Source organism: Perognathus longimembris, chromosome 17 (assembly GCF_023159225.1).
Source record: "Perognathus longimembris pacificus isolate PPM17 chromosome 17, ASM2315922v1, whole genome shotgun sequence".
Taxonomy (NCBI): domain Eukaryota; kingdom Metazoa; phylum Chordata; class Mammalia; order Rodentia; family Heteromyidae; genus Perognathus; species Perognathus longimembris.
Window position 1 is genome coordinate 41,207,992 of NC_063177.1, and position 22,704 is coordinate 41,230,695.

Below are 22,704 nucleotides of genomic sequence, written 5' to 3' on the forward strand. Positions count from 1 at the left end.
GCTCTTTTAAGTATACAGAGAAAAACACACCAAGGACACCGAAGTTTATTTTACTGATCATTACGGTTAAAAAAAAAATCTATATACATGTTTATAATACCCGTTTATTCAGAAATCAAGGATCAGAGGGATGTATAAGTCCCAGTATTTAGCATTTATACCTAGGTGGTAGCATTAAGGCTACATTCTCTTTTCTTCTTATATACTCTTATACATTGAGTGCCTTGTGTACAATGGGTCAAGATAATAATGCTGGCTTCCTTTGCAAAGCAGCTACACCATCACCAGAGCAGGGGCCAGAGAAAGGTTCCTACCTCAGGCTGGGGAGAATGGGGCTGAAGAGGCTCCTCTCAAAACCTGAAGAGCCAAGTGGGGACTCCCCAGTGAGCCCCCTTCTTGACCTCACCCCTCCTCTACTGGGCAGAGCCTAGTGTTAAGACATCAGGGGTAGAGAACAGAGCCAAGAGCTCCCTGCAGGTCCTTAGGGTGGCATCCTTGAAAATAGCTGCATGTACAGAGAAGCTGAGCCTAACAGAGGTTAATAGAGGGCAGAGAGTATGAACGGTTGGGGAGGGGTGTTAAAAACAGGAGAGGCATCTTGGCATGAATTGCTCTGGTGGTGCCAGGGACCAAGGGGAGGTGGCTAGCTTAGATGGGCTGACAGATCAGGACACCTTTGCTGGTCAGGACACCATGGTGACACAGCTCCCGGCTGACAGCACTCCCCCGACCCTGATGAGTTCCTTCTGTGCTCTCTGGTCAGCAAGGCAGTGGGGACTCACCGGCGGGTCTGCAGGCCAGTGGGTGGGGTGGGACATGGGAAGAACAAAGTGAGGATCTGTGCCACAGCTCCCATTCTCCCATCTCCTCCTCTCCCTCCCCACACAGGGTCCCTGAGACACTTGGAGGTGCTTTTCTCCTAGTGGCCGGCCCTGCTCCCTCCCTCTTACTTCCAGTTTCATCTGACATTGTGGTGTCCTCATTTCTGTCCCAAAGGCTAGTCACCTGGGATTGCAAGAGGCCCAGTTGGTCTCTTCAAGGTGCTGCTGTGGAGGCGAGCAATGCGACTTTGGCCCCGGGAGATGGAGGAACTTTAGGAAGGAGGGAAGACAGGTAGGACTGTGGGGTGTGCAAGGAGCAGGAAAGAAGCGCAAGCTGTCTTCTTCTTCTTCTTCTTCTTTTTTTTTTTTTGCAGTCCCGGGGCTTGAACTCAGGGCCTGAGCACTGTCTCTGAGCTTCTTTTGCTCAAGGCTAGCGCTCTACCACTTGAGCCTCTGCGCCACTTCCGGCTTTCTCTGTTTATGAGGTACTGAGGAATTGAACCCAGGGCTTCATGCATGCTAGGCAAGCACTCTACCACTACGTGACATTCCCAGCCCCTGCCTTCATCTTTGAAGACAGGAAAGGCTGAGCAGTAGCAGGAGTTTCCAAGGCCATATGTGAGAGTAGGAGAGGCAGTGGGAAGAGGAAAGGAAGTAGAGGTGAGTGAGGAAGGAGACTATGCCCGTCCTCCCCTCTCACTTCTAGGATGATCCTGGAATAGCAAGCAAGGGGCTTGCAAGACCTGGGCTGTGATGGGTCCAGGGACACCAGCAGGGGCCTGTGCCTGGTTAGGGCACACTATTCGGGTGGGAAATTTCCTCCCCACCCTCACATGGCCCAGACCTTACCTCATGGTGCGCTTCTTCCTGCAAGTGGTGGTCCCGGGGAAGGAAGATGGCAGCTTGGGGGCCTTGCTGGTGAATGGCACAGGTGCACTGGCCAAGCGGAAAAGACAAAGGGGAAAGGCCGATGAGGCGGGAACCAGACAGGGCACTGGCCACCCTGTCTCCTTCCAGGCCCCAGCTTGTGAGGAGGAAGGTTGGACAAAATGACCCGAGGCATCTTCCTGCTCAGAGGTGGACTCTCTCCCTGCCTCCGCTGCCTGGGCTGACAGCTGAGTGACAGCCCTGTGCTGGGAGGACATCCAGATGTCAGTTTTCTGGTGCGTCCAGGGAACCGGAGTTCAAGCAATTTCACCCTTCCACCTGCCCAGCTCTGAGCTTTACTAAGAGCTGGTTTGGGGACCATGAAAGGTGGGGGGGGGGGGGGGGGGGGCTGTAGGCGGGCAGCCTGCTGGCCTCTGCCTCACATATCCAGGTAGTCTGCCATTTGTCCTTAGCCTCTGCCACTGTCCTGAGTTGGCTGCTGTTCCCCTCGCCTGCCACGCGAGCAGAGGGCAAGCGTAAACGCTTCATCTCCTCCCTAGAAAATACCGAATCAAGTTTTCTGAGGTCCATATTCTGCATTCCAGATGCTGGACTGGAGAAATCTAAGAGACAAATGGCAACCCTAGGTATTTGCTAGTGGGACACAGAACTCACGCCAGGTCACAGGGCCTAAGCAAAGCAGAGGAATGGGCAGGGCTGGGCTCATTAATTCCAGGTTCCCCGTGACTCGTCCAAAGGTGAGGTCCCATGAGCTCTGAGGACGCCCTGAACCAGCACACAGCCAGGGAATCTGAGGTATGAACGGAAGGGGAGCATCGAGGGAAGCCATGTCTCCATAGTCACTGCGCACTCCGTTCTGGGACTGGAGAATGACCAAAGGGAAACAGATGGCCAAGGTCTCAACTCCAGAAGTCAAGTTGACTTCCTCTTCTTGGGTGCACCCTTGTCTCTTGCTGCCCTCTGACCGCCAGCTGGAAGGATGGAGAGGGAGGCGGGGCGACCTACCTGGGGATGAAGGGCTGGTTCAGCCTGTTCAACTCCTGGGGGACTTTCTCCCAGCCATCAAATCCGTGACAACTGAGTGTGGAGAGGGGCTCCTCTGAGAGATCAAAGGTGGTGTTGAGGTCACGAGCAGGGGCCAGAGGGGTGGAACAGTTCTGTATAGCCGAAGGGCCCAGGGGAACCCGGCTTTTGATGACTGTGGCTGGGCAGAAGCGAGGGGAATGGCAGGGAGAGGAGGCCCTTTTCCGTTTTGGGGTGCTGGGCTCCAGTGAAGGCTGAGCCTTAGGCAGAGACCCCCTCCTCAGACAGGGGAGAAAGGACTGGCGCTGCTTTGGGGCCAGAGGACAGTCTGGCTCGGCAGGACTCAGTCTCCTCTTCTTCTTCTTCTCCTCGGTGGGCTGCCGGGCTGCCTTGTGAGGGCTGCGGTCAGGTCCAGAGGGGATCCCCAGAGTGTGCAGTTGCTTTGCCATGGTCCGGGTCACAGGGCCACAGTACTCCAGAGACTCTAGGCAGAGAAAAGGAGAGTTCTGAGGGAGATCAGGGACTGGCCGGAAGGAAGAAGCAGGCACTAGAGATCCAGAGAGGCCCTCTTCTTCAAGTGTCTGAAGTCTCTCTTAGAAGCCGATCACTGTAAAGGTCCAGCCTCCCACTACAGCACCTCAAGCGTTTGGCAATGCCTCAGCCCCAGCTAGGCCTTGAAGGCGACACTGATAGGACAGAGTAGAGATGACACTCACTGGACTCGAAACACAGCTCCTGAGCCAGAGGGGCCTTGCTGGCCAGGCCGGGAGTGCTAGAGGTCTTGGCCCCAGGCTCAGTGTTCTCCTCTTGCACTAGCCGCTTCAGGGTCTCAAACTCTGCAATCATGTCTGGGGTCAGGAGGTTGGCTGCCTGGAGCAGAGAGTATTGCCGCTGGGCCAAGCACAGCACCTGGAAGGCCAACCTGGAACAGAGGGAACAGGATCTCTGCCCCACTTAGATCCAGCCTGACTGGGGCCCTCTAGTCTGTGCACCAACCCCATCACTGCAGGTGTGGTGGAAAGCACATCTGGCGGTCCCCCCCCCCCTCCCTTCGGCCTTGTGCCAGACTAGCTGATGCATCTCCCAGTCAAGCCCCAGCTCTGTCACACCCTTGCTGAAGGCTGACAGGTTACAGGCAAGGGTGGTAGGTAGCACCCATTATTCACACCCCAGGACAAAGTAGGGAAGTAGGGAAAGGGTTTTTTTGTTGTTGTTTTTGCCAGTCCTGGGGCTTGAACTCGGCCTGGGCACCATCCCTGAGCTTCTTTTGCTCAAGGCTAGCATTCTACCACTTGAGCCACAGGGCCACTTCTGGCTTTTTCTGTGTGTGTGGTACTGAGGAATCAAACCCAGGGCTTCATGCATGCTAGGCAAGCACTCTACCACTAAGCCACATTCCCAGCCCCAAGGGAAAGGGTTTTTAAGTGACTGTGGACTTGGGAGGTCTGAATTTCCTTGTAGCTCAGCCATTTATATGATTAGTGTTAGGATCCTAAAGTTAACTTACCCTCATGACAATGTAAGATAGTAGCTGAGGCTAAGCAATGGCTCTCTGCTATAATCCTAGCTACTCAGGAGGCTTGAGATCTGAGAACTGCAGTCCAAAGCCAGCCAAAGCAGACAAATTCAAGAGATTCTTACCGATTAACCAGTAAGGAGCCAGAACTAAAGGTGTGGCTCAAGTGACTGAGGGACAGTTGTGTGGTGGTGGTGCTGGTGGTGGGGGAATAGGGTGAGAGCTAAAAGCTGTGAGTTTAAGTCCCAGTACTGGCACACATGTACACACACACAAAACCACAGTAGTTGAGATCTCTCTCAAATCAGACTGGCAGCTCTCTGTTCAGATCCCAGCTCACAGTTTCTCAGCTAAGTGATCTTCAATAAGCCTCAGTCTCTAGAACCTTAAAATACCAAGTACAGACATGTCATAGCGCTATTGAAAAGATATTATTTGTGTGTGTGTGTGTGTGTGTGTGTGTGTGTGTGTGTGTGTGTGTGTGTTGCTATTGAAGCTTGAACTCAGAACCTAGGCACTATCCCTTAGCTTTTTCCCCTCAAGGCTAGTGCTCTAGCACTTGAGTGTCAGCTCTACTTCAGGCTCTTTTTTTTTTGTTTGTTTGTTTGTTTTGCCAGACCTGGGGCTTGAACTCAGGGCCTGAGCACTGTCCCTGGCTTCCTTTTTGCTCAAGGATAGCACTCTACCACTTGAGCCTCAGCGCCACTTCTGGCTTTTTCCATATATGTGGTGCTGAGGAATCGAACTCAGGGCTTCATGTATATGAGGCGAGCACTTTACCACTGGGCCATATTCCCAGCCCCCTACTTCAGGCTCTTTCAATGTTAAATGGAGATAAGCATCTCAAGGACTTTCTTGCCTGGGCTGGCTTCAAACGAAGATCCTCAAGTCTCAGCCTCTTGAATAGCTAGGATTACAAGTATAAGCCACTGGTGGCAGGCGAAATGAGTTATTTTTATATGCAGAATGTGGAAAGGAATATTTGGCACAGAGTAAACACTAAGAGAACAATTGTTTTCTGTAAGGTGGTGATAATACCATCTACCTCGGTAGGACAAGAGGAGGTTATATAATAAGACAGGCTCTCTTGACCTGGGCTCTGAGAAGGCCTTCCAAAATGCAGTCTGTGCTTTCTGTTTAATAGTCAGGATCCTTGGAAAAGTATGTGTGAACCAATGAGCATATCATATGCACTGGGGGACTACTTAAAGGAAATTCTAAGGGTAATGCGATTATTGATGCTGTAAATTTGGATTCTCATAAAGCCAATTTTCTTTCTATGATAAAAGAATAAACACAATTACCTCAGTGGGGATTATTTGTGGCAAATGATTTATCCTCAGGTAACTACCTGTCTGGACATCGATGAACCCTCCTCCCTGCCCTGTCAGTGTTTGCTCAGGGAACCAAGCTCATTTAGTAAAGCAGCCCTCCAGCCCTTTGTGAAAGAAGGCAGGACATAAATTAAAAAGGACACAGCAGAAACTCATTCAGTATCTTCTCAAGTCACACATTATAAGGAAGACTGGACATACTCAGCAGAGTAGGTGTTTGGGGAGGGGAAAAGGCCTGCACCCGCTATCATGTGGTTCACAAAGGCTCTGTCCTCTGTCCCTCTTGCTCTGTGACCCTGGGAAAATACCTCATCTTCTAGTTCACAAATGGGGAGTTGATCTATATCAGGGTTTTTAAATTAGTTTTCAAACACCACCAATCAGAGTAACCCTGTCTTGTCAGTCCTACGTATTAGACCTCAGCTGAGATTCCATGTAAAGAGATGACTCTGCAGCTGGGGGAATGGAAAAAAAAACACACACACTTGAAAACCTACTGAACTGGAAAATCTCAGATTTGTTCAGTGCCCTGGTGGTCCAAGATCCAAAACTCTCAAGTCAAAGAGAAATGACTTTCGATTATGCAGTTGTCAGGGGTTTTTCAGATATGGAGATGATATGTTTTATACGCCTTAATAATTGAAGTCTTCTGCTGTATATTTTTTTAGGACTTCATCACCAAGTAGTAGGGAGATCTAAGTCACAGGCAGGGGTTTTGAAGCAACTTGTTGGACCCCCCCCAAAAAAAAAAAATCCAGGTAGAAATGAGAATCATAATATATAATATCCTCTTATCCTTTCTCTTTATGGTGGGGAACACCAAACAGAGAGACCTTGAGCTCATGATTGTTCCCTGGGAGGCTAATAGGGCACCCCGCCTATGTACCCCTGTTTCTCTAGGCCTCAGGGAGTTAGCAATGAGACAGATAATGAGCCTGTGATTATTCAGGCCGCAGCATTTTTGCTGAGTCGGGAACAGACACTCCCCAACAAGAAATAAAATTAAACAGGCCCTTCTGTCCGGAAGCTTTAAATACACTGCCTGGTGTGAAGCGTGCTGGGGAGGGGAGAGCAGGACTGGCAATAACGAAGCTAAGTGGCGGGGGATTTATGTATTAGCGATCAAGGGGAAAAATAGACAGCAGCATCCTCTAGGAGACCCAAGGAATGAGTCTACATCCCTTCCTCTTTGGCTCAAGATGGAGGATTGTTTTTACTCAACTTTATTCTAGCTGGAAGGCTGAAAAGTGATGGGAGATTTGTATTTACTTCCAGGGGGTGGGGGGGGAGGGGAGGAAGAGATAAACCATAATGTGTTGGTGAGAACACTAGAGAAACACTTGCTCAGGAAGGTTGTCCTGTCCCTTCCTCTCTGACTGCTGCCCAGCCACCCCCGGCTGTGCATTATGCTCTCCCGTCATGGGAAAACCAAGGGCTAGCTAGCCCCAGTGGCCTGCCCTAACGTGGGTGTTTCTGCTGGCTGTTTGGATGGAGTTTATGTCTTGTTTCCCTTGCCTGTTGGGCTGCCAACTTTGTGGAAGGAATAAGGATGATGCTCAGGAAATAAGAGTAGGTATTAGTAGCAAGGAGTTGAAAGCAGTTATGATTATGCCTATAGTCCTGGCTTCCCAGGAGGCTGAGATCTGAGGATGGAAATTAGAACCCATCAGGGGCAAGAAAGTCTGTGAGACTCTTATCTCCAACTAGCCAGCAAAAAAAGCTAGAAGTACCTGACTTACGTAACTGTAACCCCTCTGTACATCCCTTTTTTAATAGCAATTTAAAAAATCTGTATACATATAGCTAGCAGTGGCGCTGTGGCTCAAATGATAAAGTGAGTCTTAAGCAAGAAAACTAAGAGATACTGCTCAGGCCCTGGGTTCAAGGCCCATTTCTGGCACAGACAAATAAATAAAGGAGATTGTGCTAATAAAAAAAGGACTTAACTGAGCCAAGGACCACCAATTTTGTGATGCATGGAACCCCAGTTCCTACGTCAGGAGGCTGGCCCATCACTTCCCGCCTTGGGCTCCAGAATCGAGGCAAGGAGACACCTACTGCTTAGACCGATCCACGTCCAATTTCTGTGGTGAGAGGTGGTCTGTAACTGGCTCGGGCTGCAGCATCAGGCCAGGGGATCCTGGTAGTGGGTGCTTGAGGTTTAGCTCTGGCATCTGGGTTGGAACCTAGAGAGGAAGGAGGAGGCCCAGGTAGAGGGGGCAAATAATCTCCTAAAACCCTTCCCTCCCCCAGGAATGGAGAATAACAGCCTTAGAATGGCCAGGACCTCAGGGAGGCCCGCCGAGGCCTAGGCCCTTGCAAACACACAAGGACCTGACAGATGTAAGACATCCAGATAGAGAATGAGAATAGCCAGGTCTTGTAATGTCCCACCTGGGGCCCAGGCCTCACATCCCCGAGACATACTTTCTCATCGTGGTTTTTGTCCTTGTCCTGTAGGAACTGTTGCTGGTCTGAGTTTCCTTCCATGTTCCTCTGTTCCTGGCCCTCTGTCCTAAGGCTCCCCTCTTGAAGGACTCCCGACTCCAGGTGGGGTTCTGAGGTGCAGGGCTGGCTAGGAGGCTGGGGCAGTAAGGAGGAGCTAGGAAGGCGAGGATAAAATGAGAGTTTGAGTGGCATGATGGGGGAGAAGGCTGGGAGATTAAATAACAAATAGCAGCCTATTTGGGAAGAAGGAAGTTATAAGGGACTTTCTGGTTTAAAAACAAAATTACAAAAAAGAACCCCAAAGAACTCCAGGACATGGTATATGGCTTATTCCTGTAATCTCAGCTACTCCGGAGGCAGAGACAGGAGAATCATTTCAGAAACAAGCTGGATATAGCAAGCACACCCAGAATCCCACTTACTTAGGAGGCAAAGGTAAGTGGGTCCAAGGCCAGCCCCTAGCAAAATACTGAGACCTATGAAAAAACTAAAACAAAAAGGGCTGGAGCATAGCTAAGCTCAAGACCCTGAGTTCAAACCCCAGTATGGGGAGGGAGAGAGGGTGGAGACACACACACACCAAATTCAATGACACATCCAACTTCTAAACCTTCTACTTTTTTCCTCTCTCTCCCTGAACAGGAAGATAATAGTTTATTATTGAAGTGAAAGTAAAGGCCACTCAGGAGAATGAGCAGGATCCCCAAACCAGTTGTCCCTCGTCCCTCTCTCTTTCTGCCAGTACTGGGGCTTGAACTCAGGTTCTTGTATTCTTGTTCAGCTTTGTAGCTCACAAATGATGCTCTACCATTCGAGCCCTGCCTCCAGTCTAGCTTTTTTTTTTCTTTTGCAGGTTTATTGGAGATAGACTCTCAGATTTTTCTGCCTGTGCTGGCTTTGAATTGTGATCCCCAGATCTCAGCTTTCCTGAGTAGCTAGGACGATAGACATGAGCAAGCAGTGCCTGGCTTGCCTTTTGCTTTTTTTTTTTTTTTTTTTACAGCTGAGGCGTCACTTCCCCACATGACCCAGGACATTCTAAATGGCACTTAATTAATTGCTGATCTTGGTAGGAAACCACCCCTCAGAGCCCTAGGTGTTTGGAATACACACAAGGATTCCCAGTCCTCTAGGAACTAGAGAAGGGGTATTGGGTGGTTCTCCACTGTAGCCGAGCCCAAGGGCGGGCAAGTTCAGGCAGCAGAACTCACCATTGTGGTTGGCCGGATTTGTGGGGCTGTGGGAGGTCCTGCTGTGTGGCCTGGGCGCCTGACTCATAGGCCTGGAGCTTCTTCTTCAGGGCAGCCACCTGGAACAGCAGCAGCTCAGCCCTCAAGAGCCCCAGGTGAGCACAGGAGGCCAGGGGTAGGCACAGAGTCCTGGCTGCACCCCCAAGCTCCTAGCTCTCACTCCCTACCCTGATCCAGCTCCCCTCCGTGGGCTCCTCACCTCAGCCTGGAGCTGCTGGCAGATGGTAGCATACTGGCTAATATGACAGTCCAAGCTGATCACGTTGCTCTTCAGCTGAGAAGGGACCACAGGCAAACAATTTGTTTGTTCATTCAAAGCAGTTTTTGAACCAGCCACCTCGCATGCCGGGGCATCCTGCAGGAAGCCTCGCTCACATTGCCATGATTCATTCTCACAAGTGGGGAAATGGACTAGGGCAGGGACCACAGCAAAGGGCCGAGGATTGGCTGTGGCCCCCAGTCCTGACTGACCGAGATGTGCTGACCAACAGGCCAGCCAGGGCTCCCTGAGAAACAAGGAGGCAAGACCCAGCAGATGGGGCAGAAACCAGAACACCCCTGCTTTTGGTCTGGGTTAATGTATATGGGTAATTACTTCATTTTACTGAAATATATGGTACTACTGACTAACACAGCGTGAATTCCCTGCCTTTGTCTAGCTGGATTCTTCCCAAGGATGGGGGACAAGGTTGCTCTTACTATGAAGACTCTTCCAGAAGATCAAAGCCCAGGGAACTTCCTTTTTCTGCATGGGGGTGTTGGTTGGGGAATCTGAGGAAGCAATCTGGGGCCCATCCTATCTCTTCCCAGGCTGAGGGCTCCCTCATACACACACGCATGCAAGGCCATCCATAGCTGATACACACCGAGAGTCTGATCTCCTTGGCCCGGTCAGCATATTTGAGGGTGTTGTAGGTGTCCTCATACGTCAGGCTGGAGGGGCTGATGGCGGCAATCATCACCGTGCGGCAGTTGCCCCCGATAGAGTCCTTGAGCAGGCGGGTCAGTTTGCTGTCCCGGTAGGGCACATGAGACTTTCGGCCCTGGAAATTAACAAGAGGCTGAGAGGAAAGGCAGCTGGACTAGATTGAGCTGGGAAGAGCCTGGCACAGCTTTCTGGCACAGGACTAGAGGAAGGGACCACTGGGTTCAGATACTCAGTTCCTGTCCTGGGGGGGAGGAGGTGGCACTGGGCCTGGGATGCTTCACCTTGGCATCAGCCAGAGCATTGAGGACATTGATGAGAGCCAGCAGAGAACGGTTGATGTTGGCACCCTCCCGCAGTCGCTCCCCCCTGGCATGGGTGGTGGATGCCCGCTCTGAGCCAGCCAAGTCAATCAGGCTCATCTTGGCCATCTGAAGGGCTTGAGTCAGTCCTGGGACCCGGTCCTGCTGTTTCACGAAGATCTAGGGGCAGAGGGCAGGGGTCAGGGGAGCTGGGTCTATCACGAGCCCCAGCTGCAGGCTCAGCCTAGGACTGTGCTCACCTGGAAGATGGCATGGGAGCGGGAGGATGTAGCGTTGGCATCGGTAGGGTGCTGTGTGCGGCTGCGGTTGCCTCTGGTTAGCATCTCCAGCAGCTGCTCAGCTGAGGCGGGCTACAGAGGAGACACCCAGGAAAGGGGCTGTGGTCTCTACCAGGGCTTTGTGCCCGGCAGGAAAGGCTGGTTTTCCGGACCCTCCCACCCCTCACCCCCATTAATGCCACCACAGTATCCATCCAGGGTATCCCAAATGGCCTTGTGAGAAAACCCCAGAGGACTAGCTAGGGTGGCTGGCAAGCATCTCAGCTCCACCTCGCACCAACCTGGTGGAAAGAAAGTCCTTGCACCACCACTCCTTTGTCAGGGTCCTCACGGATGGCAAGGGATCCTTTGGGCTCCAAGAGGTCACGGATCTGTTCATTGTACACCTGAGCAAAAACGGCAAGAAGTGGCCTGAGGGAGAGCATCCTTCCCTAGGGCAGCACCTGAGTGTGTAGAGGCTGGGGGAGGGAAGATGCTGGGCAGGGAAGTTGCTGATGTGTATCTGAGACAGCGGCCATGAGCGACGCACTGCAGGGCCACGCTGGATGCCAAGAGCAGGGCAGTCAGGTTTTCCTCTCATGCCGTCCCTCACTGGGCTGTATCTATGTCCCCCAGGCTCACCTGGGCCCATTAGCTACTTCCTACCACTCCATCTTCCCTTTATCTCATGGTGTAAATGAGGGTTGGAGAGAGAACAGGCTTACCTCCAGGTAGCTGATGAGCACCTCGAATCGCTTCTCTTCTTTGAGGGCCTCAAGACGCCTGTACAGTTCCATGGTGGTCAGGTACATGATGCCGGGGTCCCCCTCCTTTCCCAGCATGGTGTGTGTCTTCCCAGCCCCGGTGGCCCCGTAGGCAAACACTGCAGGGCACAGAATGGGGAGCAAGTGGCAGCAGAGCCAAATTCACCTTCCCTAGAGCTGCCCCCCAACACATTTCCACTGGGCTCAGCCCCACCCTCCCCAAGTCCCTTTCCTTTGCCATTTGCATCTGCAGTTCCCTTCACCCTCATGCTTAGCCTTTGATTCTCCAGGAGTCGGTCCTAACAACCCACAGGCCTGGAGACTCCAGGTCAGAGGGGTCTCTATTGTGGTTGGGGACCATCCCTTCCTTCTTTAGGCCCACAATGCTTTCTCTTGCACCACTCACCTGGGTTTATAAGCAGATGCTTGTGGGATGTTTTTCTGATCAATGCCTTTTCCCCTCTCTATAGACTTTAAGCATCAAGAGTTCAAGACTGTGTCTGATTGGCTCCTGTATGCTAAGGCCCAGTGAGTACCCCACATGTTAGAGTGAACAAATGGGGGGGTCCCCTAGAGTGTACCCAGCTTAGGGGGGAGAGGTCAATACATGTCAGAAGACCCATAAGCTGGGGCGTGGCTCAAGTGGTAAGAGTGCCAACTCCAGTACTGACAATAAACATAAAAAGAATTCAGGCACGAGTGGCTGAGATCAGAGAACTGTGGTTCAAAGTCAGCCCAGACAGAAAAAATCTGTGAGACTCTTATTTCCAATGAACCAGCAAAAGGCTACCAACGGAACTGTGGCTTCAGTGGTAGAGCATCAGCTCTGAGTGGAAAAAGCTAAGGAAGAGTGCCCATCCAGGCCCTGAATTCAAGCCCCAGTATAGGCACAACAAACAAACAAGGATGTGAAGTTCTTTTCCTGGGAAGTAGAGGCAAAGCTTGTGGCCAGCAGGGCTCCGGCTCTCACCTGAGCAGTTGTAGCCCTGGAGGAAGCTGTCCAGGATGCTGTGGGTGGTGTGTTGGAACACGTCCTGTTGGGTAGCCATCTCACCAAAGACTCGATCGAAGACGAATGTCAAGTCTTTGCCTTTCTTTTTAGGGGGACCACCATCATGGGAGCCACTCCATTTCAGACCAGGGAATCCCCCATCAGGCTCCTCAGGGTCAAATACCAGAACCCGTTCATCTACCACCTGAACCACAGGACGCCGTTGACTCTCCAGCTCCCGAGGGGTGGAGGGCCGCACCCGCACCACCACCTGCACCTTGCTGTCCTCCGCCACCGTCATCATGGCAACACCTGTGAGGAGATAGGACGGAGATGAGGATGAAGCCACCACAGTGTGCCCCTATCCCCTACCCATTCTCTTCCTGTTCCCCTGCTCCATATTGTTAATGTCTGGCCTCCACTCTCACTCTGATTGATTAAGAATATTTGTATCAGTATCAATTACTAGCACATATCTTGTTCTCACTTAAAACATAACTTCCTTTTTTTTTTTTTTTTTGTCAGACCTGGGGCTTTAACTCAGGGCCTGAGCACTGTCCCTGGCTTCTTTTTGCTCAAGGATAGCACTCTGCCACTTGAGCCACAGCTTCATGCATGCTAGGACTCCGTCGCTAAGCCATTCCTAGCCCCATAATTTCCTTACAGAAAAAAAACAAACAAACCAGCAGTGATACTTGAACTCAGGGCCTCCTTGGCTTTTTTGTTTAAGGCTAGAGCTCTACAGCTTGAGCCATACCTCTACTTCCAACCTTATACTGGTTAAGATAAGAAATAAGAAAAAAGAATCTCACAGATTTTTCTTCCCAGGCTAAATTTGAACACTGATCCACAGATCTCAGCCTCTTGAGTAGCTAGGATTACAGGTGTGAGCTGCTAGTGCCTGGCGAAACATCTACTTTTGTCATATCCAAATGAGTATGTTTTCAGAGGTCTATTACTGGTTCCCAAAGCTATTTTTCTACTCTTAGGCCAACACCACAGTGCCTATGTTACTTTATACCATACTTTAAATCTAGTAAGGCAAGAATCCCTCATCAGTCTTCTTCAAAACTTTCTTCACTATTCCTAAGCATTTTTGTGTTATTTGACTTATTTCTGGGGGTATATTTTAGGGTACATCAGTGTCCTGGTTTACATAAGGCCATGCATTTGTGATCCAGCAGCACCTCCCTCTTCCCCCCAAACAAGTTTTATCAGTCCTGCACCCAACCTAGAATCTCCTTCTCTTCTCAAAAAGCTCTGTTGGAATGCTGGTTGGTCATGGTGCTACCCACCTATAATCCCAGCTATTCAGGAGGTAGCAGCAGGAAGATTTCAACCTTAAGTTTGAGGTCGGCCCCAGACAAAGTGAGAATGACCCTATCACAAAAACAAAATACAGCTAGCTGCTAGTGGCTCACATCTGCAATCCTAGCTATTCAAAAGGCTGATATCTGAGGATCCTGGTTTGAAGCCAGTCTGGGTAGAAAAGTCTGTTCTCTTTTTTTTTTTTTTGGTCTTTCTCTTTTTTGGTACTGGGGATCAAACCCAGGACATTGCACTTGCTAGGCAAGCACTTTGCCACTGATCTACATCCCAGCCCAAGTCTGTTGATTCTTTTTTTTTTTTCATTTTGCATTCATATTTTATTTTTTTGTCATAAAAAAACCTTTTTTAAAAAATTTTTTATTAAGTCTGTTGATTCTTTCCTCCAATTGCCCAGCAAAAAGCTGGTGGAAGTGGTAGAGTACTAGACTTAAGTGAAAAAGTCAAGGCAGAGTATGAGACCCTGAGTTCAAATCCCCATACACGCATGCACGCACGCACGCAGGCACAAACACAACTATTGGGATATACAGCTGAAATTGCATTAAATTTACATGTTTATTTTATTATATTAAGCTTTTTAGGGAAAAATGTGGTTATTGTCTATTCAGGTATTTTTTATGCTCCCCAATAAGATTTTATAGTTTTTCTGCCTTTTCAGATAGGTTATATAATTGTCCTTTTATTATAACTCCCAAGTATTTTATAGATTTAATTGCTTTTATGAATGGAATACCTTCCTTCACTTTTATTTCCAGATGGTATGTGTTAATATGGAGAAGCACAGAAGATTTTAGCTATTTGTCTTATATTTACCACTCTCAGACATTCAGTTTATTGGTTACTTATTTGGAGACTGGGTCTCACTAGGGAATGGTTTGGCCTGAAATTCACTATGACTCAGGTAGACTCAAACCCAAGATCTTCCTGCCTGGCTTCCAAGTGCCGGGAACACAAGTATGTACCACCATATGCAGCTGGTTTAATCCCAATGTTTTACTGGTTTCTTGAATATTTTTACAGTAATTGTATAATCAGGAAAGAATTTTCTTTTACCTCCTTATTTCTTCTCCACACTTACTGGTAGCTCATGCCTGTAATCCTAGCTACTCAGGAGGTTGAAGTCTAAGGATCCTGGCTCAGAGCCAGCCTTGGTAGAAAATTCTTCAAGACTTTTTCTTTTTTGCCAGTCCTGGGGCTTGAACTCAGGACCTGGGTGCTATCTTTGAGCTGTTTTGCCCTAGGCTAGTACTCTACCACTTTGAGCCACAGCTCTCTACTTCCAGTTTTTTTTAGGGGAGTCTCACTGAAGTTCCTGCCTGGGCCAGCTTTGAACTGCAATCCTCACTCAGATCTCAGCCTCCTGAGTAGCTAGGATTACAGATGAGAGCCACCAAGTGCCAGGCTACAATTTACTTTTTGTGAATGATGTTTCCCAAATATTTTTTTTCTCAATTGGCAAGCAATTGTATCCAGACTATGTAATGAAAAGTGTCTTCTTTCTTACCAATTTGGAATGTCAAATTTTTTCTCCTTTGGGGGTACTGTGTTTGAATTCAGGGCTTCACATTCACCTGGCTTGCCTGCTCAACTTTACTAACTGAGCTATGCCCCCAGCCCTACTTTTTGCTATTTTTTGGAGGGAGGAGAGGGATGCTGGTCCTGGGGCTTGAACTCAGGGCCTGAGTGCTGTCCCTGAACTTTTTTGCTTAAGGCTAGTGTTCTACCACTTGAGCCACAGCTCGACTTCTGGCTTTTTGGTTGGTAGATAATTGGAAATAAGTCTGACTTTGCTACCTGGGTGCTTGGTGTTTTTTTTTTTTTTGTTGTTGTTGTTGTTGTTGTTGTTTTGAGACATCTCATAGGTTTTTCTGCCCAGTCTGGCTTCAAACCACAATCTTCTGGCCAGGCACTAGTGGCTCACGCCTGTAATCCTAGCTACTCTGGAGACAGAGACCAGATGTTCACGGTTCAAAGCCAGCTTGGGCAGGAAAGCCTATGAGACTTATCTCTAAGAAACTACTAAAGAAGCCAGAAGTGGAGCTGTGGTAGAGCACTAGCCTTGAGCAAAAGAAGCTCAGGGACAGTGCCCAGAACCTGAGTTCAAGCCCTTAGGACTGTCACCAAAAACAAAACAAAACAACCCACAATAATCTGGATCTTAGATTCCTAAGTTGTTAGGGTTACAGATGTAAGCCACCAGCCTGGCTGGAATGCCAAATTAAACATATCTGAATATTCATAGAAAAGTGAATTTACTTGAGGACTCTGTTTTGTTCTCATAGGTCTATTTCTTATCCATATGTTGTCATTTCTGGAGTTCTCTAATATATCACCTTTTACTTTTTTCAGGGGAGGTGAACATGGTTTTAGGATTAGCTTATGAAACTATGAAAAATCCTAAAATTTTTCATTTGGATTATTTTGAATTTATAGATTAATATGAGAAGAGCTGGCATCTTTATGATGGCAAATCTTCTCATTTAAAGCTGGATTCCCTTTCTATTTCTTCACAACTTTATAATCTTCAGCAAGATTTTATAATTTTCCTCACATGAGTATCATACATTTGATAGGTTTATTACTAGTTATTATACAGTCTTGGTTGTATTGTGAATAGGCTGCTTTTAACATTGCATTTTTCAAATTTATATTTTTCTAGGATATAGAAAAGCCTCTGTTATCTGTATGTTGATTGTGTATCTGACTGCAGTGCTAATAAGTCCCTTATTAGTTCTAATAGATTGCCCATTGATTCTGAGGCCTTTCAATTAAATGATAATATAGTTTGCAATTTATGCCCATTACTTCTATTTTTAGCTCTGTTTTATTTAGTTGTACACACTACTGCCCATTAGGGATATGAGGATGGGTGTTGGCTTCCCAGTGTTGACCTAGTAATAATTCCACATACTTAACTACCCATTTCCTCTTGTGATTCTCCCATACCCCTATATCTAGGTTTTCATTTCTCCTTTTTGCCAACTTTCCAAAGGTAGGGATACAATTTTTGGGATCTAAGAGTCACAGATACTCTGGAAAAGTTTAGCCCAACTTAGGGATTATAGTAACAGGAGCTGTTCCTGGGAGATAGGAATAGATGAATGCTTTCCCAGTAAAGGCTAAGGCCTCCTGATCGGTCATAATCACCAAGGTCATTTAGCAGAGAAAAGCAAGGTTCCAACTTAACACTCTAGCAAACAGCTCAGGTTGTCCTTGGGGAATGTGGCAGAACTGAGCTGATTTGAAACTCATGCCCCTTCACCCTTAAATTTCTTAATTTCTTCCCTACAGCAAACAAGGGAAAGATATCAAACAACAATTATCCTTTTTACATGTGTATAATTCAGGGTTCCCCCCGCCCCCGCCAAGAAATCAGGCTGTTATAGCAAATATATTAGCTAAGTGGTCACTATATCAGATTGTTCAAAGTACCTTACAGTTATCTCCTTTGATCTCTATCACAATCCCACAAGATAGATAGTATTATTAGACTCATTTTTCAGTGAGGAAATTGAGACAGAGAGGGTTAAACAACTTTGCCCAAGGTCCCAATGGTAGTGAGTGCTGGAGCCCCATTCCAACTCCAGCAGTCTGACTGCAGAGCCGGCCATCCTGTCTGATAATGATATTATATATTATGCTCGGATAATCACATGGTTCTAACAGCCCTTTATGTTTATATAATAATTATAATCCCTTATGTGGAGCTGCGTTATATACTCTGCAAACACAGGTATTTATGGATTATGCCTAATTTTCAACACTTGAGAGTTCCTATTTCTCATTCTTCCATTCTCACCCCTGGGAGCCTCACTCTTCTACCAGGGAGAGTGCCTTTCTGGCAGGCCCAGATGCCTACGGGGAGGGTTCTGGCTGAGGAGGAGCCACAGAGCAGCCTAACATTCTAAGCAGGAAATTAAAAAGGGCACTGGCAAAGGAGTGCACATAACCTTTACAGTTCCCTCCTCCCTGCCTCCTGAGGGCCAGTGAGGCCAAGACTGCCTAATGAGATGTTTTCCTTCTTCCTGAGATAGTGCTGCTGGCCCCAGGGTTGTGGGATGCAGGTGTCACTTGGCATGGGTGTCTCTAGGATGCCTGGGGTCCTGGTCTTTGTTCTGCATCTGACTTAGGGGAGGTCTTCCCATGAGCTGCAGCACATCAGTGTCACATCAACATCTCCCTTTGAGAGCCAGACAGAAGAGCTAGGGATCTGCTCCGCCCCAGGGGGATGGGGAGATTAATGAGAGACCGTTTGTCAAGTTTGCTTTGATCTTCCGTTGGAAAGAGCATTTCAGCCCCAAGTACAAGGGAGATGATTCTTTAATAAGATCTTCAGGGTTCTCAGCCAGCCACATTCACGTCCTATTTCTAACCCAAGGCAGCTCATTAAAACCCAGAGGCTAGTTGCGCTCCTGAGCTGAGGTTGGGAAGTCAAGATTTGGTTGTTTTCGGGGTGGCCTCTTCTGTCTACCCTCATAGGGATGTGCCCAATAAGCAAAAGCTCCTTAGAAGCCCCTGGAAGTCAGGCACAGATAGATGGCTCACACCTGTAATCTTAACTACTCAGAGGCTAAGATCTAAGGATCAGGATTCAAAGCCAGCCTGCGGAAGGAAAATCCATGAGATTCTTACCTTCAGTTAACCACTGCACGCATGCACCCCCCCGCCCCACCAAAGCTGCAAGTGGAGCTGTGGCTCAAGTGGGATAGAGTCCCTGAGATCAAGCCCCAGGACCAGTACAAACAAAAAAGAATTTGCAGACATGAGGTGATTCCCCCAACTCAGACAACGGGACCGGAGGAAGAGAAGGAGCTTGGCCCCAGGATACCTGGGGTATCCTGCAAGGGTACCTGAAGCCCCTTCATGGCTGCTCAGAGTCCTCATATATGTTTCTTGTTCTTGTGGCAAGGGCAGGACCCTCTTCTGACATAGTCAGTGTACAGGTGCCAGGGCATCTGGCCCAGCATTCAGCAGATGCTAAATAATATTTGTCCTATGAATGAATAAGGACCGGAGAAGAACAGGGTCTGAGTCCAAAAGTCTAAGAATAATAATCATTATAGCTGGCATTTAGTGAGTGTTTCAGTGACTATCTCAAATACTGTACTAAGTGCTTTGTGCTAAAAGCTTTACAAATGGTTTCCGTTTAAATTTCACAACAATCTCATTATGTGAGTGCTGATACAATGTTACATCTCTAGTCTACCAAGGAAACTGAAAGCACAGGAAGGTGGTAAGCAAGCAAGGCAGGCACTTGACCTCATTCTGTCAACCACAGATACTACTCCATCCTTAGGCTGCTCTGTCTGGGCTTTGGCTGCTCATACCTGCTCTCACCTTGGTACTCACAGAACAGTGCATGGTTGTATTAAGGAAGGAGCTGCCCTCTTTTATTTATTTTTTAAACAGAAACTAACAACGCTATATTTTTAATTTTCTTTTTTGCTGGTACAGGAGATTGAACTCAAAGCCTGGTATATGCTAGGCCAGTGCTCTAGTATTGAGCTACATCTACAACCCCATAGGCTGTACCTGATGATAGTTTTGTTTATTACTTTCTCACCATTGTAATCCATGTTTATTATCTTGTAGTTCTGGTTAACGACTCCAGCACAATATTGAATAGCAGATTTTTTTTTTTTTTTTTTTTTGCCAGTCCTGGAGCTTGGACTCAGGGCCTGAGCACTGTCCCTGGTTTCTTTTTGCTCAAGGCTAGCACTCTGCCACTTGAGCCATAGCGCCACTTCTAGCCGTTTTCCATATATGTGGTGCTGGGGAATCGAACCCAGGGCTTCATGTATATGAGGCAAGCACTCTTGCCACTAGACCATATCCCCAGCCCTGAATAGCAGAATTTTTGTTTCTTCATTCATTTTACATAGAGAATGTTACAATTATTTCATACTTGTTGATTTAAGGCTATTTATCTCTATTTCTAATTTCTTTTTCCTTTTTGTGTTGAGGATGAAAATCAAGGCTCTGAGTACCATGACCATACCAACACTGAACTACTAAACTACCACAATCCTACCTCCACAATCCTGTGTTAACAGTTGTTTCTAACATTAAATCACTGTTATATTCCTGGAATAAACTCAACATAATCATAGTGTTTTTTTAATGCATTGCTACTATTGCTAATAGTCTACAGAAGACTTTTTACAGCTATATCTATGTAAATTGTAATTTTCTTTGTCTCATTTCTGGAATAAAAATATAGGGAAGGAGAGTTTGTATAAGAATACTTGTTTTTCTATTGCTGGCAAATTTATGGTGTTTGGCGGGGCTTTCTAATGTGAAAGTACATTTCAAACTAATTCAATTTCATCAATGGGTCAAAGGTTTACTAGAAATTTCCATAACTTCTTGGTTCAACTTTCCTCCCTAGAAAACTGCCAAAAAGCTTTTTTTCTTTTCAGTGTCAGGGACTGAACCCAGAGCTTTTGTGCATACTAGGAAAGCACTCTACCACTGAGCCATATCCTCAGCCCCTTATTAATTATCTTTTAATTATAATTACGATGCCCTATTTGACTAAATTAAGCTTTTAAAGAATTCTCAAATGCAGATGCTTTTATTTTACTTTTCATTTGCACTTATAACTTAGGGCTGGAGATAGAGTTCTGTGCTTGCCTAGTAAGAGGCCTAGCACTGCAGAGAAAATAAGTTTCAGCCATGTATATCTATAACCTAATTTATTGTGGAAAGAGAGTTTGTACAATACTCCAGTAATTATTTATATGTGCTTGGTGACCAGATAGGGAAAAATTTGTAACTATTTCTAAAAGTAAACATTTTCTACTTGTACCTTTTATAAATGTACTGGGCCTGGAAGTATAGCTGGGTGGTAAAGCACTTGCCTAATATACTAAAGGCCCTGAGTTTGATCTCAGCACTGGGGATGGTGGTGATAGTGGTGGTGGTGGTGGTGGTGGTGGTAATAAATGGACCTAGGCTGGATAATATAAGAACTGACAAACTGAGACCGTGTGTGTGCGCACAGCGCACTCTTGCCAATCCAGGGTCTTGGCACTGTGCCTGAGCCTTTTTGCTCAAGGTTAGTTCTCTAACACTTGAGCCATAACTCCACTTGTTTTTGTTTCTCTTTAATTTTTTTTTGGTAGTTAATTGGAAATAAGAGTTTCATAGACTTTCCTGTCCAGGCAGGCTTTGAACTTCGATCCTTAGATCTCAGCCTCCTGAGCAGCTAAGATTACAGGCATGCAGGACCGGGCCAAACTGAGACAGTAAAAAAAAAAATCTACCTGGAATGGGAAAAAATCAATAATGAATTCAATCCTTCAGGACTGAATATACTGATACTCGTTGATAGGATTTGGTGGTGGGAAAAGAAATAAAATAGGGTTTGGAGGAAAAAAAAAACCTGTAGATGCTCTCTTCTAATCTAGGCTTAACTTCTTTGCACTTCAGTTTCCAAAGCTGTAAACTGCAAATAATATTGATATGTATACGGTTATTATGAAGAATAAGTTAGTTTAGTCAAACTTGATTCTGAGTTCCATTAAGGGATCAAAAAATATTCACACTGTTCCTAGAATTATATGACACGGCATTCCCCCATGTTTACAGGGTAGCAGGAATGAATGTCTTCAATAGAATCCCCTAAGTTCTGCGGTACGGAACTTCAGTGCCCTAAAGAATCATAGCTAGGAGAATCCTCCCTTCGTTCAAGCTAGCATTTCTGAGCGCCCTAGTGAGGAAGACGGAGCTGCAATCCGAAGCTGTAGAGAGATGGAAAGGAGCTTAGGTCCTCCATTCTCCCGGGCAGGGGTCCCCGGTCTCCAGTCCCAGCGCTCAGGGGGTCTCTACGTCCTCCTCACTCACGAGCCAGGCGGGGGTCCTTTCCCAAAGCCGATGTACTGAGAGCTGGATGCAGGCGTGCAGGCCCAGCCTAGGTCCAGCTCGCCCGCACACATGGTGTACGGAAGCGCCCGCCCCGAACCTGCACCACACAAAAGAGGGCTGGTTCCAGCTCCGGCCTGGGGCGGCTGGGGCTGCGTGTGCCGGCGAGTGAGGCCGAGCTCCACCAAGGGCCCAAACTTACCCTTCGTCGGTTCCCGTCGCCGGTGTCGCCGCCAGCTAGCGGGTTCCTCCACCGCCGACGCGAGAGCCCCCGGACTCCGGACAACACGCGCCCCACCCTCCTCCACCGCGCCAATCTCCTTCCGGCGCTAAGCGTTTAAATCAGCCGGGCGGCCCTTCCGCGCTTCCCATTGGTCACCGTCCAGACCGCTGATTGGTTGTTTCCTAAGTGACGAAAAAAAATAGAACGGAGGCGCGCCTGCGCACTTAGTCTTGGGCTTACTGGAGGTTGCGAGGCTGGTGTCCCAAGTTCGACCGAGCGGAGCGGGCTGCAGAAGTCTGGATCTACGTGCCTGCTTGGCGTTTGGGGTGGGAGTGCGGGTGTGTGTGTGTGTGTGTGTGTGTGTGTGTGTGTGTGTGTGCGCGCGCGCGCGCGTTGTTGCTGGTTCATTGTCAATTCCTGCAACCGGACCGTACTTGGGCTACTTATTTATCCAATACTGAGGCTTGAATTCATAAGGCTTGCACTACCCAAGCAAGCCCTTTACCACTTGAGCCACGCTCCAGTCCTGGACAGGTTAAACCTGCCTTTTCCGTGGCGTAAGTGAACATTTGCATATATCTAAGAGGGGATTATCAACCACTGACTGGCATCCCTTCCTACTTCAGGGTTATCTCCTGACATTGTGGTACAAATGGAGGTTGGCCTGCCATGGTGCCAGTAGACTACAAAGACTCAATCCTCCATAGCCTCCCTCTGCTTAGATTCTGATGTGCCAACCTCACGCTGAT

General features: G+C 47.9%; 1 protein-coding gene across 1 annotated transcript; it reads right to left on the reverse strand.

Moving 5' to 3' along the window:
* Positions 1-31: 31 nt before the first annotated feature.
* On the reverse strand, positions 32-22,032 carry Kif18b (kinesin family member 18B). Its single transcript, XM_048366302.1, has 16 exons — positions 21,935-22,032; positions 12,520-12,852; positions 11,511-11,668; positions 11,088-11,192; positions 10,768-10,878; positions 10,490-10,687; positions 10,147-10,323; positions 9,480-9,554; positions 9,242-9,339; positions 8,010-8,184; positions 7,641-7,768; positions 3,449-3,654; positions 2,715-3,216; positions 1,671-1,757; positions 1,006-1,091; positions 32-790 (listed from the first exon to the last, which is right to left on the reverse strand). The coding sequence occupies exons 2-16, from the start codon at positions 12,842-12,844 to the stop codon at positions 684-686; spliced, it is 2,538 nt and encodes an 845-aa protein (XP_048222259.1). The 5' UTR covers positions 12,845-12,852; positions 21,935-22,032; the 3' UTR covers positions 32-683.
* Positions 22,033-22,704: the final 672 nt, after the last annotated feature.